Genomic DNA, 24,324 nt, shown 5'->3' with positions numbered 1-24,324 from the left:
AGATATGTGAGAAAAGACTTGTCTACATACACTGCGCGTTAAAGGAAGTAGATGCTTTGCAAGTATCTTTATGGGTGTTTTGCTGTAAATATTTAGAAAAGCATTTTAGCTTTGAGTTCCTCAATGGGACAAAGGCTTTGCACACCAGTAATAGCCATCAAGGCTCAAGGGAAGTAGTGACTAGAACTAGGAAGCACTGATGCAAAGTGGTCTTCAGTGGAATATATCAAGGTTTACACATTAACTATGAGGATCTTCTATAATTTTGTGATCTGGATTTGTCTGTCTGGTGAGTTCCCTCTGCATTTACATTGCTGTTTTGTCATGTTTAGTAACTTGTCTTCAGGATGCATTTATTCCTCTACTTAAAATGATCAGTTACTGGATTGATGGTGTTTGTTATGCCTCATCAGTGTTCAAGTAAAGTCAATAAACAGCCAGTTTCCTCCTCATGACATGTGCCAAACTCATCATGAGATGAAGTGGATAATTTTGAACATGTAAACGGAGAGAACCAAATTCATGTTAATGCAACCTAAATCAGAGTTACAGCTACTGCTACAATCTGTTGCTAAAATTTGAGCAGAAAAACTGTCTCTGCACAGTTTAAGATAATCACTGTATGTTTTTGAGAATTACAAATTGCTGCTGAGACAACAACAAACAGATGTCATACGTAGTTTGTTACAGTCCAGCATTACTAAGCAAATTCATGGTGCCATTTCTCTTAAGTCCAGGAAGAGGAAGTGTGTAACATGGGGAGTAACTAGACTAGAGTATAACATGGTGCAGCTAGTCTAATCAAATTTGATTCATGCACATATTTCAATTTTACTGAGGTACTCAAACTTTCAATTACTTATGTATTGATAAGTATATGGTCTTCACTTGCTGTTCAAAGGAAAGTGCACTGGTACTTATTGATTTACAAAGCAAATATGGATTTCTTGCCATCCTATCTTTGTTGTTTGCATCAACAAAAAGTAGCTGATAACTACTCATTGCGTTCCCAGTGTAATTGTAATCTTCATGTACCTACAGCTCAAATCTAGGTAAAACTGCTTTTGATTATGCTGCACCAACAGACTGGAACTCTCTTCAAATGAAATTGCGGCTAAATCAGTTGGTGCCTTTTGCTAAATTTAAAACACTTTTGTGTGCAATGGAAAATGATTTAATGATTTGCAAATGCTTCTAGTGCTGTATTTTACTGATATCTTACTGTTGTGACGTACACTCACAGAAATATTTAACCAAAAATGTAAGATTTATGTAATTTTATTACATAACAAATTCCCATTTATATTTTTTTCATAATTTTAACACAAATCTACCAAATAAACTTTATACGATTTATTTTCATTAGGATAATAAAACCTATTTATTTTAAATGCATAATCCTCAGGTTTATGTAATTAGTTTATGTAAAGTGTAATTATTCTTAATTAATAATAAAAAGTTTATTTATTTAAAATACATAAAGTTTATTGTATACATTGCATAATAATTAAGAGAACTAAATCAGGATAATTAAAAAAGTTAAATAACATTTATTTGAATCATGTTTAATGTATGCTTATATACTAAACCAAATTACATTTATTCACTTAGCTGACGCTTTTATCCAAAGCGACTTACAATTGCCACATATGTCAGAGGTCACACACCTCTGGAGCAACTAGGGGTTAAGTGTCTTGCTCAGGGACACATTGGTGTCTCACAGTGGATTCGAACCCAGGTCTCTCACACCAAAGAAATGGGTCTTATCCACTGCGCTAGCACCACCCCATCTCCAAATTAAACAATGCATCACATTTATGCAATTGTTTCCCCATCTTATAAAAAAAATAGAATTAGACAAACACAAAAACAACTCTATTAGGTTATTTGTGAACTTACCCACTGTGCAAAGTTACGTCCAGTGGACGTCTTTTTATGTCTTTGCAGACGTTGAAAAGACGTCCACTGAGGAGCCAGAATGAAAGTATTAATGACGTCTTTTTTTTACGTCTTCTGTACGTCTGATTTAGACGTTCACAGAACCTCCTTTCAAGGTTAAAAACTAGTTCAAAAGTGGTCGGTGGAAATATTTCAACATCATTTAAGGTTCATTTAGGCATAATTTATACTGTTTCGGGACCAAATCAACAGTCGCAGGATGCATTAGATTTAGACTCATGTTATTTCAATGTAATTTCCAGACACTGTGTTTGTCCTAAAATCAAGAAAATAAAATAATCTTCATGAAATAATGGAATAACTGATGATTGAGACATTAAATCTCTGAAGATCTCAGCAGAGGATCAAACATCTCCACAAACAGCTTCACTCATTAGATTGACTTTATTTCTGTCAGACATCTAGAGAAGCTCTTATTGAGAATTAACAGAGGTTTAAATGTTGATATTTGATTCATTTGAAGTCACCATTGTGGTGGACAGTGTTTGGTTTAGTTGGGATCTTGGTCCTCATTCTTCTTGTGTTAGCTTGTCTTTTGCTATTATAACTGTGTGTTTGTGAAACACTGTTGTTGTAGCAAAGAAAGACAAATTTTAGAGAGATCAGGTGTTATCAGCTCTTTGTTGGTGATGATAAAGTCATCACATTACAAGTATCTGAGGTCAAGAAATCAGTGTTTTCTTTGTATATATCTCCTAAACCCTTTGACTCTACAGTACAGTCACCAAGAGCAAAATACTTCTTGTGAAGTTGGACAAAATGCATGCGTTTGAAATATTTTGAGCCGAAGCATCATGTACTCACACACAGACATCTAGATTTAGCATATGCATCACAACAATGGTGACAATCAAAACGGCTTCATAGCACAAACTCATCCTTATTTTCCAGCCTTTTTAGTTTTAATTGTCACCATTAATGTGATGCATACAAAAACAATATGATTTCTACAAAGTGTCTGTCAATGAAAATAAATACAGAGTTGCAACAAAACATTAATAACTTATTGTGCTATAGTTTAATCAACATTAAAAGAAAGATGTTAGCACTTGAGCTCACTGCTCTCTGCCACAATAAAAGTGTTTTATAACATACAGTTACAACAGCCAGACACAAGCTAACACAAGAAGTATGAGGACCAAGATCCCAACTAAACCAAACACTGTCCACCACAATGGTGACGTCAAATGATGTTGATGTAAATTGATCAGAGGTGTCAAGTCCAGGGGTCAGAAAGTATGTCCTTGATGGGAGTTTTACTATGGTGTTACCCAGCATGCACTTCAGCTTGAAGAGTTTTGTTGATTGTCACCATTGTTGAGATTCATATGCTGGGTCATGATGTCTGTGCGTCTTAGTAGGACAAGATTAAAAAATATATATATATATATTCATTACATACATTAGATTTCAAATTTTTCATTATAACTATTATACCAACGGTTTATTTGCATGTGGCAGTTCCACAAGGTAGGTTATTAAAAAAAAAAAACTGAACATATGTTAAATGAAATAAACTTTTTTTGGAAATAAACAGACTGATGCCTAACAATTACTTTGTCATGTAAAACCAGCTAGTAATGGTTTTCTGCACAGCACTGATCACACTGCTTTATAACAGCACATGTACTTTTACAGGGAAATACCTAACACAAGAAGCCAAAGGTCAAGAGCCCAACTGAAGCAAACACTGATCTCCATGATGGTGGCATCAGTTTAACCAATAAAACATCAGCATCTGATCCTCTGTAACACACAATAATGGCAGGTGTTCATCACTAATGCACAATCATCATTTAATTAGTCTCGTAATTATCTCATTGACTTTAACTCTTTGAGGACTTGGGATTTGACTTGAGACTAGTTCGTGACTTGAAAGGAATGACTTGGTTCCTCCTCTGGTGAAACTCAGCTGCTGAGTTCATGGGTGGAACAAAAATATGGCAGGACTTTTACTTTCTGACCCCTGGACTTGACACCTCTGGAAACAACATAAAAAGCCTTGTCAGGCCAACAGAAGTATCCCAAAAAATGTCCCAACTCATGAAACACTTTAAGTTTAAGTCAAGTACTGTCTGAACAAAGAATTTCATATTGGCAGTGTTGGGGAGTAACTAGTTACATGTAACGGCGTTCCGTAATTTAATTACAAAATTATTGTAATTGTAATTAGTTACAGTGACTACGAAAAAATGAGTAATTAAATTACAGTTACTTATGAAATTTTGAACGATTACAAAGTGGATTACATTTGAATATTTACACACATCCACATACAGATTTAACTGATTTCTTTCCCAAATTGCACTGACTATTCTGAGACATACCGCCCTAATAATTTCCGGGATGCGGAAATACAGTCTGGTTCGTAGAATTCAGTCATAAAAACGGAATGCCTAACGCGGACGGAATATGCCACATTTTGGATGACTAAATCAAAAGTAGGTCAGTACACTTGAATCAAAACATGACATGGACTAGTGTCTGTGAATATTAAGCCGCAAAAATGCAGTATATGACTCCTGCACGTTCTGCGTGTCTGTGGAAATCAGGCGCGGACTGGACACCAGGAGAACCGGGACAATTCCCTGTGGCCTGGCAGCCGATTTTGCCCGCTATTTTAATATCATTATTTTATAATTGCCTGCCGAATGTACTAAAGCGATCATTTGCGAATCCGCCATTTGATAATTAAATCTCTAATAAATCATGAAGTGTTAGTCATGACTCGCGCGCTCTCCGCACCTCCGCCAAACGGTTTGGATCAGACAGAGAGTAATCAATGCGAGAGAGAGAGAGAGAGAGAGAGAGAGAGAGAGAGAGAGAGAGAGAGAGAGAGAGAGAGAGAGAGAGAGAGAGAGAGAGAGAGAGAGAGAGAGAGAGAGAGAGAGAGAGAGAGAGAGAGAGAATAGAGTGAATTGCTGGAGCAGAGAAGCAGAACTACTGTTCAGGGTTTCAGGTCAGTTTCATCTGTAAAGATGCTTTTTTGTCTTTGTTTTTTTATTTATTTAATCAAGCAGCAGCACGTTGCTCATCAGTCATCACTCAAAATAGGCTACTATATAAAGGACATCATTATTATCTGTTGTAATGTTACAGTAGTAATTTAGCTGAAAATCAATCAGATTTTTTTTATAGGTTTAGGGGGAGCTACGGACAGACAACAACACAACCCTTACGAAAATTAACGTTTTAATATATTACTATAAATCCAGAGAAAATAGTTACTATTGTTTAACTGTGGTAACCAAAAATTTAAAATGATTTTACAAATTGAGTTATTTAAAAATAGATACAAATCCATTTGCAAAAAACAAAACAAAACAAGGTTATTGTATAGGCTAAAAAAAGCATGGTCAATTTTTGTAAGGGAAAAACATGACTCGTGTACAGTATTAGGATTTTTCTATAAAGATATTGTAGTATTGTAGAGTATTGTATTGTAAAGTATAGTTTTGTTCAATCTTGAGTATTAAAGTCATGAGAGAGATGGATAACAGGGCAAAATAAAGAGACTGAAGAGAAAAATGGAAGTGAAGGTGCAGTTCAGAAGAGAAGTTTAAATTATTTTGCATGTCCCCAAATTAAAGAATTAAACCTTTTTTTATGTCAGGTCCATACAAAAAATAGTTTTGTCCATGAATTTGTTTGTATGAGTTTGAATTTTCCAGTCAGATTTTTTTTCCCAGTCCGCCCCTCCTGTAAATTAATGGCAAAGACATGGTTTCATTTACTACACATAGGCCTACTGAAGCTCGCAGTGTTTTCAACCTCTGCTGCCTCAATATAGGAGTACACGAGCACATAAACATAATTTCTAGAACTGCTCTGTGTCACTTCATGTGCATTTTACTTATTTTGAGAAAACTATCATCATATACAGAGACAGCAGTTTAAAAAAAACACCAATGTTTCAGGAGTTTATTACATAGAATACATCACATGCTTATTAGATAACTGTATTTAAGTTGATGTATATGCTTTTATTTATTATTCTTAAATTTTCACAAATTTAGAAAAGTAATCAAAAAGTACTCAAAAGTAATTAGTTACATTACTTTAATAAAGTAATTGAAAAAGTTACACTACTATTACATTTTAAACAGGGTAACTTGTAATCTGTAACCTATTACATTTCCAAAGTAACCTTCCCAACACTGCATATTGGTGAAATGTTATAGCGTCAAGGTTTCCCAGCATGCACTGCAGCATCAATTTTGCTGTTTGCTGACTTCATTTAAACTTTTTTTGGAGTTGATTCATCATTATTATTAGTTGTGTTGTGATGTAAAGTGTTTCTTATTACATTATTGATTCCCGCCATTCTTAAGGGTTTTTGTGTCAAGTATTGATGCCTAGAGTATGTTCAACCACTTTTTGTGTGTTTTTGTGTGTTTCAACCAATTTTGAAGTACAGTAAAGTGAAGTGAAGTGAAGTGAAGTGAAGTGAAGTGAAGTGAAGCGAAGTGAAGTGAAGTAAAGTAAAGTAAAGTGAAGTGAAGCGAAGTGAAGTGTGGTCAAGTATGGAATTAATGCTTTGTGTTTAACTCATCCAAGTGCACACACACCCGGAGCAGTGGGCAGCCATGTGCTGCGGCGTCTGGGGAGAAGTTGGGGGTACGGTGCCTTGTTTAAGGGTCTCACCTCATATCTTTGTTTTGTAGGATGACTGCTCCTAATTTCATTAAGATTACTATAACTTTTCACTACTTTCTTTATGCAATTTGCTTATGGGCTTACAGCTGAAATAAACTGATTAAAAACAAATAATTCCATGTTTGTCACTCGAAAATACACATAAAAACTGATAATGTGGTGTCTTTTCACATATTTTTTTTTATCCAGGAAAAAAACAAAATATTACCTCAACAAGAGTAATTGTTCTTTCTGTTGCTGTGACTAAAAGTAGGCATCTATTAAGTAACTAAAAACAACTGAGACAACTCAAATGTCTTATTACATTAAGTTGCCTTATTACATTAAGTTGCCTTATTTTTTTATATTTTCTCAGCTATTTATTTTTTGCAGTGCATTATGTTCAATTTTGAAGTGAACTTTTGCCTGTTTGGTGATAAGATTAACTGGTTTTGAACTGCTTTCTTGAGTTGAAAGTAGCATGTATGTTGTGCGATATACATGAGTTGTCCTAAATATGGACAATTCATATAGCTCTATAGTGTGTGATCACCTTCAGATTACACTTTAAAAAATATTTCTGTGGCTTAGTAAATATTACAGAAATGTTTAACTTTATTAACTTAATAAAATCTCTGAATATCGTGTACTTGATTGTTTGAGTTAAACATACCAAAATAATTGAGTAAAAATCCAATAGTTCATTTTATCTAAAGTTTACAGATATATTTAAGTTGTTTTCAATAAAATTATTTAGTATTTGACTAACCAACTAACTACCCAATTATTTCTTTATAATATACTTAATATATTTGTGAAATTTCTATCAAAATATTTGAGAATTTTGAATTAAACTGATCTGTTTCAAGAAACAAAAATATTACTTGATTCAAATCAATATTATTAATATATTTAACACACTCTTAAAATTTGAGTAAGTTTACTCAATTAAAACAATGCACCCCTCCCCCACCCTCTGACGTGACGACAACTCGACGGTTGGTTGAGTCAGTGAGCGCGGGCAGTTTGAACTCTCCAGTCTCCAGACAACAGCTCTCTTCTCAGCGTCGCAGATTTGGTGCATTTCCTCTGTGAAATTCAGGTTTGTGTATGTTTTATTTTATCTATAAAATCTTTACTGTGCTTTAAATCATATTTAATGCAAAACAACATACAGAGGCGTAATTCGACACCTAAACGAGAGTCGCGCCTGTCTTTTTGCATGATTGAAACGCTTTGCATAAACACATGACTTCATTCCTAATGATAATAAATATAATTATTATCATTTGGATGATAAAATGTCCTCAGAACTGTGACTGTTTGTTTATTGGTAGGTTATGTCAGTCACTCGCAGTATCTATCGGCTGTGAGTGAAACGCAGGACGGCGGTATGAAGTTCAAAGTTCACCCGCAGAGGCGAGTCCGTCTCCGGCACAACCAGCGCTGATCCGGTGGATATTGGGTTGATTTGATTACACTTGAATTAGGCTACCTGAATTTTTAAATATTTAATTTTTACTTATAAAATGTTTGTTAAATGAGTTTAAATGTAGGCAATATTGTATACAGTGTAAAATGTGCTGTATTGCTGTACTCATTGACAATAAAGGCCAATGTCATGTATACTGGTGGTTGTGTGGAGTACTATTTTACAAAGGTTTAGAGAAAATAAAAAGTTAATATTACTCATTAATAAAAACAGTTAATATTACTCATAAATATTGTTTTTAAATGTTTAAATGTTCAATTATTTCTGCTCAATTTTATTTGTTAATGTACCAGATGCAGTTACTCAGATTTACTTAATTTTTTTACTTGCATTTACTCAATTCATACAGTATATTTCATTGATTTCACAGCTTTAAAATTTACTCAATTTCTTTGAGTGTAAAAATGTTTCACCAATAAAGTTGAGTAAATAATAGCTAAACTTTTTACAGTGTAGCACATACAAGCTGTTATGTATAATTACACACTTATCTAAATATATATCCTTAAAGTAACTGAAACAGCCCATCTGTACTATATACTGTACATTGTTGTTTATTTTATTCAGCAGGAATTGGGATTTTGGCTACAGGTGAAACTGAGATACATAGACACAGTGGAGAAACTGTCACAATCACATGTTCCCACAGCTGGGCTTCAACCAATATAAAGTATTTCTGCAGAGCTCCATGTAAAGACAAAGATATTTTAGTGAAATCTGACCAGTCACCTACAGGTAGATACACACTGAAGGATTCAGGAAACACCTTCACTGTGATCATCTCTGATCTACAGGAGTCAGACTCTGGGATTTACCAGTGCGGAGTGGATAGAACTGGTTTAGACACATTTAAAAAAGTCAAACTGACAATATCTAAAGGTAAGAATGATGCGTAGTATTTGGTGTAATTAGGAAGTGTAAAATACTCATCTGCATGTTAACTACTATTATAGACACAGACACAAACAGACCCACAACTCCTAAACCAGCAGCAAGTTCTCAATCCTCCACAACAAGAAGTTCATTCTCCACATCTTCAGCATCTGGTGACATCACAGAATCATCTTCATCAACAGGTAACACTGAGACTAATCGAGATATTATGTGCATTTATCCATCTATATAAACAAATTATGGGATCATCTTTTTCCTCTTTTACATTTAAAGTATTTAAAGGTCCTGTTCTTTCACCCAGACCAACATTTAATGAGAACGGTGCACAAACTTCACTCTCCTCAGGTATACAGTTCATCATTATTTCTCTGTACACCACAAAACTAAATTAACAAACACCAGCTGCCAACTCTTTGAGTGTAATACAACATAAAAAAAAACAATAAAAAAACAACAACAACCAACAACTATGACGAACATCACAGACAGACTGTCACGTTTCCCCGTCTGTATGTTTTAGGTCCTCTGATGTTCACAGCGCTCGGACTGACTGTTATCTTCATTATATTTGGGGCGGTTCTCTGTATATGGAATAATCAAAAGAAAAATCCACACAGTTCCAAGTGTAAGTGAAAATACTATTTTTATTACAATATAGCCTACAAAATGTCTAATAAAGTGTTTCCCTGTTTCCAATTTAAGTTGATGCTGAAATCCAAGGCACCACACATACCTCTGAGGTAAGAAACACAGAACACTTATTATGTATTATAACTTTCAAAGTATCTCTATTTATAGTGAGGTTTTTTTTGGGGGGGGGGGGGTACTGTAAATGAAGTCTTCAAGCAAAAAAAAAAAATTGTTAACAAAAAGCAAATTTATTAATTCATTGTCCCAATACACTTGTAATTTTTGTAATACACATGTCGTTATTCTCTTTATTAATTTTGTAATCTTTAATACTGAATCCACAGACCACTGGTGAGTATGAGGTGATCACAGAGACCCACCAGCGGATTGAAACACACACAGCCGTCACCATTTATTCTACTGTCAATAACAGTCCAGCAGCCAATCAGATCCAAGATCCTCCTCTATACTCCACCCTCTCCATCTGACAAGAGCTGCATCAGATGAGCTCTAAACCCCAGTGCTGATAAAGCAGGTTTAGCAACATATGCAGTCATAATGATACATGCTAAAGGTTGTGGAAATCTATTGAACATCTACTCTTTAACTTGCTTCAATCAATATTGTAGATTGTGTGTCTGGTGTAAGTAAAAGTCTTATGTCTGAATGTGATTTTGTCAATAAAAACGTTCTGGGTTGTCAGATTGTTGAATATTTCAGTGTCTTATTACATCGGTAAGGTTTTTACTTATAATGTGCATGTGGTTAGCATGCACAATAAGTGCTAAAACACAAGGAAGTTAATCACTAAAAAAAATATATGGGGGGGATTAGTTTGAGGCCACTGTTGTGCACGATTAGCAACTCTTGACTTCCTTTTTTAAAACAAGGCTTGCATTTTCAACAAACAGTATTTGAGTGATAATGCATATAGAATCAGCTGAACTTCAAAGTTATAAATGGACTGGAGACTTGAAAGATTATTGATGAAAATGAAGAACTTTCACGTGCTGTGGATCTGGATCTTTCAGTCAGGTCAGTTGTTATTATATGCTTTGACTTTTGTTCTACAGTGTGATCAAGACCACAACACTTACATGCACAGTTCCAGGTTTGAATACTACTTGTAAATCACCTTTTTCTTTCGAAACAAGTTCTCAACTACAAAGACAGCTCTAGACCAACATGCATATGCATGCTGGATGAATCGCATCATCTAGGTCTGTCAGTCCAAAAACTGGACTTCAAGTGGTGTTATTTGACATTTTAAAAGATTGAAGATTTCTTTAGTTTGACTGAAACTTTTAAAATGCATGTCAATATGAATGCTCCAACTGCTGATCTGCTAGTAGTTTTGTGGCACATATTCTGAACATAATCACTCATTTTAACCACATCTCAGTGTTTAAGTGTAGAGGCTACGCATGGAACAAGTGTGGAAACCAGGAAGTTATGGAGGTATATCAGTAGCTTAACTCGAGAGGTTGTAAATCTGAATGTAAGAAACTTGTCATATTAGCATTCGTATTTGTAAATTGAAATTTACACTCACAGCTCTGATGTAAAAAGCTGAAACTTTCAATTTGCAAACAGACAATGATCATAACACTCATGTTTTGAATTGGAAGTTGTACTGTAGATTAATAGTTACACTTGTAGAATGACATTCACACAAAGAAATTGACATACGCCTACACAAATGTTTACGACATATTTACTTTTGCACTTTATTTCAGTTTCGGTGCACAATGTCAAGTCAGCACTTACAAGCTCTCAGATCTGGAAGTACAAGTTCAAATCCTAGCGCTTTGACTTTTGCTACTCTTTGCAGTATTCCTGTTGCAAAACTCACTTGTGCACTTCTTCTTCTTCTTATGATGTTTTATGGCAGTCGGCAAACCAGCTTTTGTGCATATTCCGCCACCTACTGGGATGGAGTGTGAGGCGATGATATCAAGGAAAGGCTAATATAAAAAAAACACTATATTTTATTATATACATTTATTCTTTTCAAATAATTAATGAGAGCTTTATAACCTTTATGACAACTGTTTAACATATTATGTAATGTCATAGAATTAATACCAGCAGTTTTTGCTTGTGCACTTGTACATAAAGATGTGAGAGAGCAGAGCCGGGGGCGGGGCTTTGGTGCGAATGAAGACATTTTATTGATCAACGCCAGCCATCGAGACTTAGCAAGAAAGACAATTGTTTTATGCATATTTATCAGTTATTTGTAAAACATTTTTACTGAAGTTATTTGTAAAACTATTTTTACTGAATATCCTTAGCTTTTACAGGATTTTAAGACACTAGATAAATATTGTCATTCAGGTATTATCTGGTAGACAAATAATGCCACATCTTTCATATATATATCCATATTGCATATTGCGGAGTAATATCGCTGTACCAGAGCATGCCGCCACGCGGGCACGTAGTTCATGGAGCTAGCAATAGTACTAAATAAATTGTGCTGTCAGGACAGACAGCAGTTTCACAATATTAACAGCAATTTCTAGTAATTATTAAAACATAATGTACATTGTGCATGGATAACTACGCTGACTATGCTGTACAATAGCATTTTAATCTGGGGAATGAAACAGCATTATGTTCACATACTCATTGGCAATCAAATGTGATCAAACACCTTAGGTGTAACTTTTAAACAATAAAATAACTGTACTACATTTTAGCTCAGTCCTGTTAAGTTAATTTGAAGAGATTATGGTACTAAATAATATGAACAATAATTATGATCCATGAATGAGCATTTAAAATATAACATTTTCTAATATGCTTATTATTTATATTATAATTAGTGTAGTATTTAGGGTTAAAATAGAGAAAATAATTTTAAATTCCAGTGAAAAGAAGCAAATTAGAGGCATCTGGTGGCCAGAAAGATTATATGCATATGTAATGCCATTGTTTACCCACTAGATGGACATATGGATGTTTAATAAATACATGTATTTAGCTCTGCTCTAGTTGCTCAAAACAGTATTTCTGGTCATAACTGCTTATTTTTTTAGGTTTTGACTTTTAATGTACATTTAAACATTATCATTAACTCTCGATTTTTATAAGCATTTAAAGAGGTTCATTACTGACAAGCAAATTAGGAATGTAACCCAATGAAGTAGTTTAAATTATTTTTAAAACAAAAATAATAAAAACAGAGTTATGTTGCAACTCTGGTACAGTGATGTGCAGTGGGATATACATATGAAAGATGTGGCATTATTTGTCTACCAGATAATACCTGAATGACAAGATAAATGCAGTGTCTTAAAATCAGAGGTGGGTACCCACATAGCAACATTGTGTCAGCCCAGATCCGGCCCACATCTGGCACCCGTGGAAAAATGATCTGGCCCACATGCAGCGTGGAATGATGGCACTTGGGCGGACCGCTCCTGTTTGCCAGATTTGAGCCACAAGCAGGCCATAGCAATGCCACATGTCAGCCAAGAGTAAAGAAATTAACCAGAACTGGACCTTATCTGAGCCACAAAATCTGTTTATATATTAAATATGAATTTCAGCCTTAATAAGCCCGTTAACAAGCAGAATCACTGAAGTAAAGAAAAGAACAGAGAAAGAGATGAGCAGAAACACAAGAACTACAACTGACTTCAGCCACAACCTTAGATGAAATCAATTGAAGATAAAAGAAGACATTAAATCTCTGGAGATCTCACCAGAGGAGGATTAAACAATTCCACAAACTGCATTACCAGTTTCTCTTATTACTAACCAGACTGACTTTATTTCTGTTAGACATCTACAAAAGTTTTATTGAGAATTAAGAAAGGTTTAACTCTAATGTGTGTCACCATAACAGTGATTAGCGTTTCCATTAGTTGCACTCTTAACTCTTATTTTATCTTTAGTCTTTTTTGGCTGCTTTGATGGTGTGTTTGTTAAACGCATTTGCGGTATCAAAGAAAGCTAAAGAGAATTGAGGTCAGGTGATAGCAGTTATCTGTTGATGACTTTATAATCCTCATGAAACAGGCTGATTTGCTAATTCTTTTTTTAAATCTAACAATTGTTTCATTAATATAATCAAATCACAAACCATGTGTTTCTCCAGCATGAGGTCAAGCAATATTACAACAATCAATTATAAGTTTTTAACGATTATAAAGAATTTAATATATGATGCCACACACAGACATCAACAATCAGCACATGAATCTCAACAATGGTGACAATCAAATGTACCTTGCTGCAATGCATGCTGGGTACTAGCATAGTACATAGAACTCCTAGCATGCATTGCAACATGAATAAATTATGCAGCTGAATTGTCCTATTATTTTGATTAATTCTAAATGTTTGCTTATATTTTGCTGTTGTTTTTGTTGTGACAGTAGCTTTTCAGTGAAGTTCTGAATTGATCAGTTTATCTAAATATTTTTGATTGTAACCATTATTGAGATTCATGTGTTGAGTGTTTATATCTGTGTGTGTCAGCATAGGTTAAGTTTTTTTTAAAAGATCTTAACTGATTGTTATAATACTGCTGGATCTCATGCGGCAGAAACACAGGGTTTGTAATATGAATGTATTACTGGAACAACATAATTGTTTGATTAAAAAAAAAAATCAATGAACCAGTGTACTTAATGATGATTAAAAACCCATCAACAGATAACAACCGACACTTGATATCACGTCACTCTAGCTTTCTTTGAAGCTGCAAATGTGTTTAACAAACACACCGTCACAGCAGCTAAAAAAACCAAACTATATAATAAGAGCCCAACTAATGGAAACACTAATCACTGTTATGGTGAAACACATTAGAGTTAAACCTATGTTAATTCTCAATAAAAAAACTTTTGTAGATGTCTAACATAAATAAAGTCAATCTGGTTAGTAATAAGAGAAGCTGGTAAAGCTGTTTGTGGAGTTGTTTAATCCTCCTCTGCTGAGATCTTGAGATATTTCATGTCTTCTTTTATCTTCAGTTGATTTCATCTAAGGTTGTGGCTGAAGTCAGTTGTAGTTCTTGTGTTTCTGCTCTTCTGTTTTTATGTTCTCTTCTTTCCTTCAGTGATTCTGCTTGTTAACAGGCTTATTAAGGCTGAAATTACTTCATATTTAATATACACAGATTTTGTGGCTCAGATAAGGTCCATTTCTGGTTAATTTCTTTACTCTTGGCTGACATATGGCATTGCTATGGCCTGCTTGTGGCTCAGTTCTGGCAAACAGGAACGGTCCGCCCAAGTGCCATCATTCCACGCTACATGTGGGCCAGATCATCTTTCCACGGGTGCCAGATGTGGGCCGGATCTGGGCCGACACAATGTTGCTATCTGGGTAGAGTAGCCAAAAATTGTACTCAAGTAAAAGTACTGTTACTTCAGAATAATATGACTCAAGTAAAAGTGAAAAGTAGTCATCCAAATAATTACTTGAATAAGAGTAAAAAAGTGCTTGTACTGAGTAACTGTTGAGTAACGTCTGATTTATTTTTTAACAAGCATTCAATCAGACAGACAAAAATACAAAATAATCATGTTTAAGCAAATTATAGTTTATCAAATCAATAAAATAAATTTAAATTAATTAATTAATTACAAAATATCTTAAATTAAAATAATCCAGGTAGATTCAAGTACTTAAAAAATAAAATAAATAAAATAATAAAAAATAAATAAGCACAAGTAACACAAATTTCCAAACCTTGATATTTTTTTACCAGACTTTGCAGACAGAACTACAACAAGGCAGCCCATAAACTCTCATAAACTGTGTGTGTGAGAGAGAGAGAGTGTGTGTGTGTGTGTGTGTGTGTGTGTGTGTGTGTGTGTGTGTGTGTGTGTGTGTGTTTGTGTGTGTGTGTGTGAGATAGAGTGTGTGTGTTTTTGTGTGTGTGTGTGACAGAACATGCAGAAACAAACAACTTCACAAAAGAATTACTCAGTGATGTCACTATTTAGCTTCAACAGTTGGCTCTCAAGGTTCTTGCTGTGAAGCTGTGATCGTTTAGCAGTGAACAGGAGTCCTGCATGACTGAAAAGTCTCTCACAGGCTGCAGATGCAGGAAGACCTGTGTTGACTTTGAGTGACAGCTTCTTGATGTGAGGAAAGGAGTGGAGTAGATCCATACCTGCAGGGGACAGACATGAAAGGTACCCCTCCAGCTCTCCTACTTGTGATTTTCCCAAGTCCATGGATGCAAAGAAGTCGTCTTCATCAGAGAGGCTGCTGTTTGTGCTGGTGATATCATCCAAGTCGGTGTCGAGGTGATTTCTGATCTAGTCAAGGCCTGTGGCAAGAGAAATCGTTTTTTAAAATAATTAGGTCTGCACATTATTCTTACCCTTCTACTGTATAGGCTGTCAAGCTGCTGGTGTTTGACATTAAAAGCTACAGGAGTTTCTAACTATATTGCCACCCTGTGGTTTGTCACTGACACACTATAATTCTAAATGACTATAACATTATAAAGATTTATAAAGGTCAATGTCTACTGGTTCACATTTGAATTGATAAACAAGTATATTTACCAGCATTTAAGATGTTCTCCTCTGTGGTCCAGGATGTTCTGAATCTTGGTAGGAGTATTGCTGCTGCAATCATCTCAGGCTCTTTCATGACGTCTCCAAAACGTTTCTGGATCTTGCTGCAGGGTGTGAACAAGAGATGTACACATTTTACAAGATGACTCCAACCTCTTCAGCTTGTCCCACAACTGGTAAAGTGTTGGCAGCAGGAGGCCCATATGCACAGATGATTCCCCTTGGAGGATATTAAGGGCCATGGCAACAGGCTTCATCACAGCAGCATACTCGACCAAAAACCCCATTTCAGCTGGATTGAACCTTAAAGATGTAATAATTATAAGATTACTTATAGCTATTTCTTGTACAATGTCCTTGTTATGCATTGTACATGTTAAATACACAAATAAATAAAAATAATATAAATTACATTATTTCATTCAAGTCATCCACAATTGTCACACCACCATGCAAATAAAACTTACCATTCCCCCATTAATCAGCAAGGCTTTTTTATTATTCTTTAAAAACAAAATATAAAGCTTGTCAACTTACATCTTTATCTTTAATGCTGTGCAGACATTGCGAATTGCTTGTTCTCCTTGCTCTCGGTGAATGCGCACAATCGAGGAACAGGGAGCTCCAGCGTGTCTGACTCGGTCGGAGAAACTGCAGCTTGCATTCTCGTTCCACTGTTTCATGAGCCAAGGTTGACCTGCTGGTTTTATTCCAGAGAGCATGACATTTAGCAAAAGCAGACCGAGACAACTTCTTGTAGGTTTCGTTTGCAGCTCCTCCTGCAGCAGTGGCATCAACTGTGGATATAAGATTGAGGAGATGGCATGCACACTTTTGGTGCCTTGGAAGTTGGTACTCAAGGCCTGTGTTGTCATCCAGAATAGCAGACACATCTTGATACTCCACCTCGGACTCACTCTGATCTTCTGTTGCATCATCAAGGGTGGAGTCACTTTCCTCTTGTTTATTGGTGGCTTCCTCCTCTATCTCCTCACCATATAATCGAAAGGCCTTTAGGAAATTTGACCCACTGTCTGTTGTCGTCCTGGTCACTTTTTCCCTGATGTGGTACTCAGAATGCATTTCCTCTAATGCAGCAGCAAGCACGTCAAACGTGTGCGAACCTTTGAGCCTTCTACAAGCTAATGCAGTGAGGTGTTGTCTATCCAGTGACAGGTGACATCTAAGTAGCTACGTTGTCTGGCAGACCAGCTGTCTGTTGTGGTAGCAACATAGTTCACAGCACTCAGTTTTTTTATGTGTGCTCTTCTTGTGTTTTGCAGCTTCTTGTATTCTTGTGCATAACATTTTCCTTGTCATTACTGTATGAGGTTGCAAGGTTTCTATCAAAGTCTTGAAGGATGGCGTCTCAAACACAGAAAATGGTTGGCTGGCCTCACATACAAAATTTAGCACCATCTTGTCAAGCGTTGCTTGTGTTACCCGCCCTGGGGCAGAGAAGGCTGTGATTTTTGCAATTTTCACAGAAGTATCACTGGAAGAGGAGGACTTGCCCTTTCTGTTGTTCTCTATAAAGTCGGTGTATTTAGACAGTTTGTTGGGGTGAACCCAATAAAAAAAAAAAAAAATCTGTGAGGCTACATGGAGATCAAGACATTAAAAGAAACTTATCACATCCAATTTCGATGAGTATATATATATATCTTAGGGGTGGAACGGTACATAGAAGTCATGGTTCAATTCATACCTCGGTTTCTGTTTGGTTAGTGTACCTGAATGAACTGAAAATTAAAAACAATTTGAAAATTTATTTGCTACATTTCAGATTAATATATTTGTTTTCCTTAAAATTTTATCTAACAGTAACTTAAACATTTTGCAGATTTAATGATGTCCTGCATAAACAAAATGATGGAGTATGTTTTTATGTTTCCACTGTTCGATCGCACCCACGCCTCAAACACACACACCTCACACACACACACACACACACACAAATATAAGTAAACACTTTGTGACTTTTCGATCGCGCCCGCGACATTCTCTCTCTCACACACACAACATACTAAAAGCATTGCAAACTTTACATCGCAGCCTGCTTCAGAGCAAAGGCGGGGCTACAGATTAAGTGTCCATAAAGAACATGGTAGAGCCTTTGGCAGAAGTCTCACTCTCTGTCAAAATTAAATGACGCGTAGAATATCAAAGAGGTCAAAAGAAAAGTAACAAGCTCATTGTAATGTAGTGGAGTAAGAGTACAGTTTCTTCTTCACAAATCTACTCAAGTAAAAGTAAAAACTATAGTGATTTAAAGCTACTCCTAGAAGTATATTTTTTTTTCAAAAACTTACTCAAGTAAATGCAACGGAGTAAATGTAACTCGTTACTACCCACCTCTGCTTAAAATCCTGTAAAAGCTAAGGATATTCAGTGAAAATAGTTTGCAGTGTTTTACAAATAACTGATACATATGCATAAAGCAACCACAAATATGTTACTTCTAAGTAAAGAAAAAACGCCTTCTGGATAGAGACGTGAATAAAGTTGGTGTCATGAACCCTTGCGCATGCTTAGTAAAAGTATAGCCTGTGAGCGAAAAGGCATTTTAAACCTTATTTTGGGGCAAATTCATAAAAAATTTTCAGCAATGTTTTTCAGATGATCATTGGTCGGGCATCGACCAATAAAATGTCTTCATTCACACCAAAGCCTTCGTTGTGAAAGTCATTTTACACATTTGTAACTATTAATCTACAACTTCCAATTCAAAACATGAGTGTTATGATCATTGTCTGTTTGCAAATTGAAAGATTCAGCTTTTCACATCAGAGCTGTGAGTGTGAATTTTAACTTACAAATACGAATGCTAATATGACAAGTTCTCACATTCAGATTTACAACCTCTCGAGTTAAGCTACTGATATAAGCTACTGATATAACTCCAAAGGAAATGGCCATTAGCCTCTCATAAAGATTTACTTGCAGGTGTATAATAATATATAAATAATAGCAATAATATATCTGGGTATAATTGATGTGAAATACTGTACACAGTAAAAAGCTCCACTACTAAAAGAGGGTGTTTGAGAATTACAAATTTACTGCTGAGACAATAGCAGAGGTCAGAAGTAACATTACGAAACTGCATGGTGCCATTTGTCCAGGAAGAGACTCTGACATTGTACCTTTTAAAGATCTCAAACTTTGAATTGCTTGTGCATTAAAACATTGAAACACATCATTCTGCTTAATGAAGACACTATGAATGCTGTCTGCACTATTCTGTCTGTGCAAAACTAGACTTTATGAGTGGACAAAATAAACTACTGTACCAAAAACCATTAAATGTGACAGGGAAGTGCTGACATGTAGTGATCTCCACATTCTACAACACATGCACGTGCACATTTTTAAGACTTGAGGTTCTCAACAAAACCACTGCCTGCACTGAATGAAGAAACCACACGGGACAGTGGTCTGCCACTTCATATAATGTGAGATCCACACTGAACTTTATAACCATGAGAGATTTCACTTGTTCATGGAGAAATTATTCACGTTCATCCTAAGATCCCCCAGAGCTGCAGTAGAGGCTCAAGTGAACTATACTGTATTCGCGGTTACATTGTATTTGAAGTTGTGGTTGGTTCTTTAAAATATATTATGCATAATCTCACATCTCAATTGGATGTAATTAATGTGCTGTCAATTCTGATAAAACTTCCCAGTGCTATGGACATCGCCATTGTTTGATACTGTTGCAACTGTTTGTGACTTAAGCTGTTCATTTATACAGATATCCTATATATTTGAACAGCATTCAAGTCATTCATACAGATGTGTATTCAACTTCAGTCTGCTGAATTAAGACACCTGTAAGCAAATGCTGTTGTGAATCCCAAACAGTGACTGTAAATGCAGCACAGACATTTGTAGATGCCTTTTAATACTTAGCACTATTTTATTTGTTAAGTAAGTATTTTATGAGAAAATGTTTAAATATAATTGAAATATTACTGTCAGAAGTTATGATTATTATTTGGTTATTATTGGTAGCTTTAAATTTTAGCTTTACTAAGGTGAGGATTAATTTGAGTCAAATGATTTTCTATTATTTTCTGTTTCATGTACATTAACACACACCACATCCTTCAAACTGATCTCAATCAAAATAATCCAACATTATTAAATAATTAGGCATAAAACTAAGAATGTCACATCCTTCTGTACTATATACATTATGTTGTTTATTTTATTCAGCAGGAATTGGGATTTTGGCTACAGGTCAAACTGAGATACATGGACACAGTGGAGAAACTGTCACAATCACATGTTCCCACAGCTGGGCTTCAAGCAATATAAAGTATTTCTGCAGAGATCCATGTGAAGACAAAGATATTTTAGTGAAATCTGACCAGTCACCTACAGGTAGATACACACTGAAGGATTCAGGAAACACCTTCACTGTGATCATCTCTGATCTACAGGAGTCAGACTCTGGGATTTACTGGTGCGGAGTGGACAGATTTGGTTATGACTCATTTAAAAAAGTCAAACTGACAGTATCTAAAGGTGAGAATGATGCGTAGTATTTGGTGTAATTAGGAAGTGTAAAATACTCATCTGCATGTTAATTACTATTATAGACACAGACACAAACAGACCCACAACTCCTAAACCAGCAGCAAGTTCTCAATCCTCCACAACAAGAAGTTCATTCTCCACATCTTCAGCATCTGGTGACATCACAGAATCATCTTCATCAACAGGTAACACTGAGACTAATCGAGATATTATGTGCATTTATCCATCTATATAAACAAATTATGGGATCGTCTTTTTCCTCTTTTACATTTAAAGGATTTAAAGGTCCTGTTCTTTCACTCAGACCAACATTTAATGAGAACGGTGCACAAACTTCACTCTCCTCAGGTATACAGTTCATCATTATTTCTCTGTACACCACAAAACTAAATTAACAAACACCAGCTGCCAACTCTTTGCATGTAATACAACATAAAAAAAAACAATAAAAAAAAACACCATTAAGCAACAACAACCAACAACTATGACGAACATCACAGACAGACTGTCACGTTTCCCCGTCTGTATGTTTTAGGTCCTCTGATGTTCACAGCGCTCGGACTGACTGTTATCTTCATTATATTTGGGGCGGTTCTCTGTATATGGAATAATCAAAAGAAAAATTCACACAGTTCCAAGGGTAAGTGAAAATACTATTTTTATTACAATATAGCCTACAAAATGTCTAATAAAGTGTTTGCCTGTTTCCAATTTAAGTTGATGCTGAAATCCAAGACAACACATGTACTACAGAGGTGAGAAAGAAAGAACACTTATTATGTATTATAACTTTCAAAGTATGCGTATTTTCAATAGTGTTTTCTAATAAGGCATTTGCTTGCAAAGCACATATGATGACAAAACACAATGGCAGAGCTGTTAGCTTTCTATTTGTTTGTCACTGTGCTGTTCTCCTTAGGTGTTAAAATACAAAGTCAGTTTGTTTCTTTGTTCATATTATAATAAATCACGACTGACTCAACAGACTGCTGGTGAATACACAGAGATCACGGAGACCCAACTACAGTTTAACGCACCCACAAACCACAGCACTTATACAACAGTTATTTACATATGCAGCCATTAGCACACATGCTCCAGGTTGTGGACCAAGAACTGTTATAAAGTCCGAAGACACTGTAACCTCTGACAATGTGCATGTTTGATGTAAGTAGTTGAGGCCTCATGTCTGAACGTGTTTTTTCTTCCTTTTTTTCACTGTGTAAATGAATATATTTGTTGGCTGTCAGACTGTGGAATGTCTGATTATCTTATTTTAGCAGTAAGGTTTTTACTTGTACACTGTTACTGTTCTGCTCCAAGATTGTCACGTGTGTAGGTTTGGCGCCACCTAGTGTCAGTTCAGAGTAAAGCACATTTCTCATACAGTCAGTTTCTCCTCAATCTTTGGATGCTATCCTTTGTGTTTGTAAAAGCGTCATCTGTAAGTCTTTATATAATACTTGATTCTATATATATTTGTATATATTTGTGATAAAATTATTTCTCTATACCAGTTAATATTTGTATTTGCTGCTTTTTTTTGGATATCTGATAATCTCAATAAGTAAATTGAGTGCATCCATAACATTTGAGATTTTTTCCGATATAAGTCAGAGCTGCTTGTGTGCATATTCTTTAGTTGTTGTATAATTATTCTGATTATTGTTTGTTCACTGTTTTTTTTTTTTTTTTTCAGTTTTACTCCTAATTCATAATGTACACCTCAACGGCTTCTTATTAAAATGTCAAAGTCTAAGATGAATCCTGAATCTTCTGTAATTTATGGATGGAGTTTGGCTGATGGTAAAAATGCATTCGCACATGCGAGAAGAACAGTACAGTTATACTGAGAAACATTTCACACTGATCTAGGATCAGATTGTTTAATGTCAAAAGACTCATTCCAAACATGAACGAAAGCCCCAACACTTACCTCCGATCAGTGTGAAATGGTTAGCATGTCTACACATCAAGTGTTAAAACAAGAGGACAAGAGGAAGTCATCTACGCTATATTAAAGGAGGGATGATTAGATTGACACCATCATACGAGTTTAACCACTCTGACTTCCTTTGTATTAAAATATCGTTTGTAAGTGGCCACTGGAGGCCGCTAGAGGTGATTCATTCAGTCGGGTCATTCACTGATTCAGTTTTGAGGCTGCTTACATGTATAGCTGATCGACTTTTTGCTCTAATCTCCGAGGCACATGGACAGATGTAAGTTAACAAAGATTGTGGAATCCTGTTCAGTTTGCAATATTAATGTAATTCCGTTTTTCATGCTATTTTGTGAAGTTTATTTCTTATGTCCACTTTTGTGTGCTGTTTTAGTTCTGATACCATCAAGCTAGCGGCTAATTCCTGAAAACAACAAATCTAAAGTTTGCACCCTTGGTGAGCGGAGCGAGGTGTGTACTATTTAGCTCAATTTACAAGACTTTAAGGATGTAAAAACGTCTGTTGTCTGCTACTGGAAATGGTTTGTGTATAATGTATCAGGAAAGCTGCATGTGTTAAGGGAGCAAATTTTCATTTGTGGTGTTATTTTTAATGTGCATTGCACATTTATACAAATGCATGACGATGTACTGTAAAAAGATGAAGATTATTGTAAATTTGTGATGCCAAAATTCAGTAACAAACTATTTTTTGTGTTTACTTCTAGTTTTCACGGTGCTCATGCTAAATCTCAAAGAATAAAACGATTGCACCAGTTAGAGACTCTCTGCCATTATTAAGGAGCCAAGGGCTGCTACAGTGAAAACTCGACGCTGAGTCATCCACCAATGCCGGACGTCTTCATCAGCCAGAAGAAACATGATCATCTGATGTTGCACCCCAATATATGGATGCCACAGCTGCAGTGAGAGACTTTTTCTGACTAAGTGGATAAAAATTAATTGGGTAAAAATAAATGAATAATTCATCATATGGGACATTTGACATGAAGAGAAAGCAAGAATTTCCATTTTCTAAATAATTCCAAGGAGGGTTTTGTATGTGTAATACAAAATACTGTAATTCTAGATTCTTAAGGTTGACAACAAGTACAAGGTCTAAGAGTGTGGCTAAGGTCAATGACATCTCATAATATCTTAATTACTGAACCTAACAAGATCTGAGGAGCTAAATTGTCTGACTGGCGACTATCAGCAGAATTCTCGTTTATGACATTTGGTAGCTGTTTCTGTTTACTTTACTTTCTTTGACATGTTCTCAAAGTGTAGATGTCTGATGTAAGTGGTAATATATAGTGTTAAAGATAAGTTAGTCACCATTCTTCAAAATTTAAGTCTAGACATTAAACGCTCTAAGGCTCTAAAGTACAAACAGATCCATTAGACCAACAAAATGTCATTACCTGCTGAGGAAACGGAAAAAATCCCAGAAGCACAAGAAGTCAGGTCGAGCTCACGTGACCGTAGTTTAACAACAAAGGGTCAAGAATTACATGAACAGGAAGCGAAGAGGAATGAAAAGGCATTCAACAAAGCTTACAATTCTTGGAAACACACAGCAAAGGAACTTAGAGCAAAATTGAAGACTTTCTGCTCATCTGAGGACCTTGATAATATTCAAACTAGCATTAATTCCAAACAAGCTAAAGTACACCAAAATT

General features: G+C 35.4%; 2 protein-coding genes across 3 annotated transcripts; both read left to right on the top strand.

Annotated features, from left to right (window-relative positions):
• LOC132142837 (CMRF35-like molecule 9) lies at positions 1-10,306 on the top strand. Of its 2 annotated transcripts, none has more exons than XM_059553010.1 (7): positions 1-289; positions 8,654-8,965; positions 9,040-9,162; positions 9,254-9,325; positions 9,501-9,605; positions 9,683-9,720; positions 9,955-10,306. In XM_059553010.1, the coding sequence occupies exons 1-7, from the start codon at positions 247-249 to the stop codon at positions 10,096-10,098; spliced, it is 837 nt and encodes a 278-aa protein (XP_059408993.1). In that variant the 5' UTR covers positions 1-246; the 3' UTR covers positions 10,099-10,306. The 2 variants fall into 2 exon arrangements, with proteins under 2 accessions (XP_059408993.1, XP_059408994.1); XM_059553011.1 differs by having other exon boundaries at positions 2-289; positions 8,657-8,965.
• Positions 10,298-22,789, top strand: LOC132142839 (CMRF35-like molecule 1). The gene is made up of 7 exons (XM_059553013.1): positions 10,298-10,645; positions 20,377-20,688; positions 20,763-20,885; positions 20,977-21,048; positions 21,236-21,340; positions 21,418-21,455; positions 21,686-22,789. The coding sequence occupies exons 1-7, from the start codon at positions 10,570-10,572 to the stop codon at positions 21,785-21,787; spliced, it is 828 nt and encodes a 275-aa protein (XP_059408996.1). The 5' UTR covers positions 10,298-10,569; the 3' UTR covers positions 21,788-22,789.
• Positions 22,790-24,324: the final 1,535 nt, after the last annotated feature.

The sequence above is a fragment of the Carassius carassius genome, chromosome 6 (assembly GCF_963082965.1).
Source record: "Carassius carassius chromosome 6, fCarCar2.1, whole genome shotgun sequence".
In the NCBI taxonomy this organism is placed as follows: domain Eukaryota; kingdom Metazoa; phylum Chordata; class Actinopteri; order Cypriniformes; family Cyprinidae; genus Carassius; species Carassius carassius.
The sequence above is the reverse complement of the archived record's forward strand: the minus strand, read 5'-3'. Positions and strand labels throughout refer to the sequence as shown.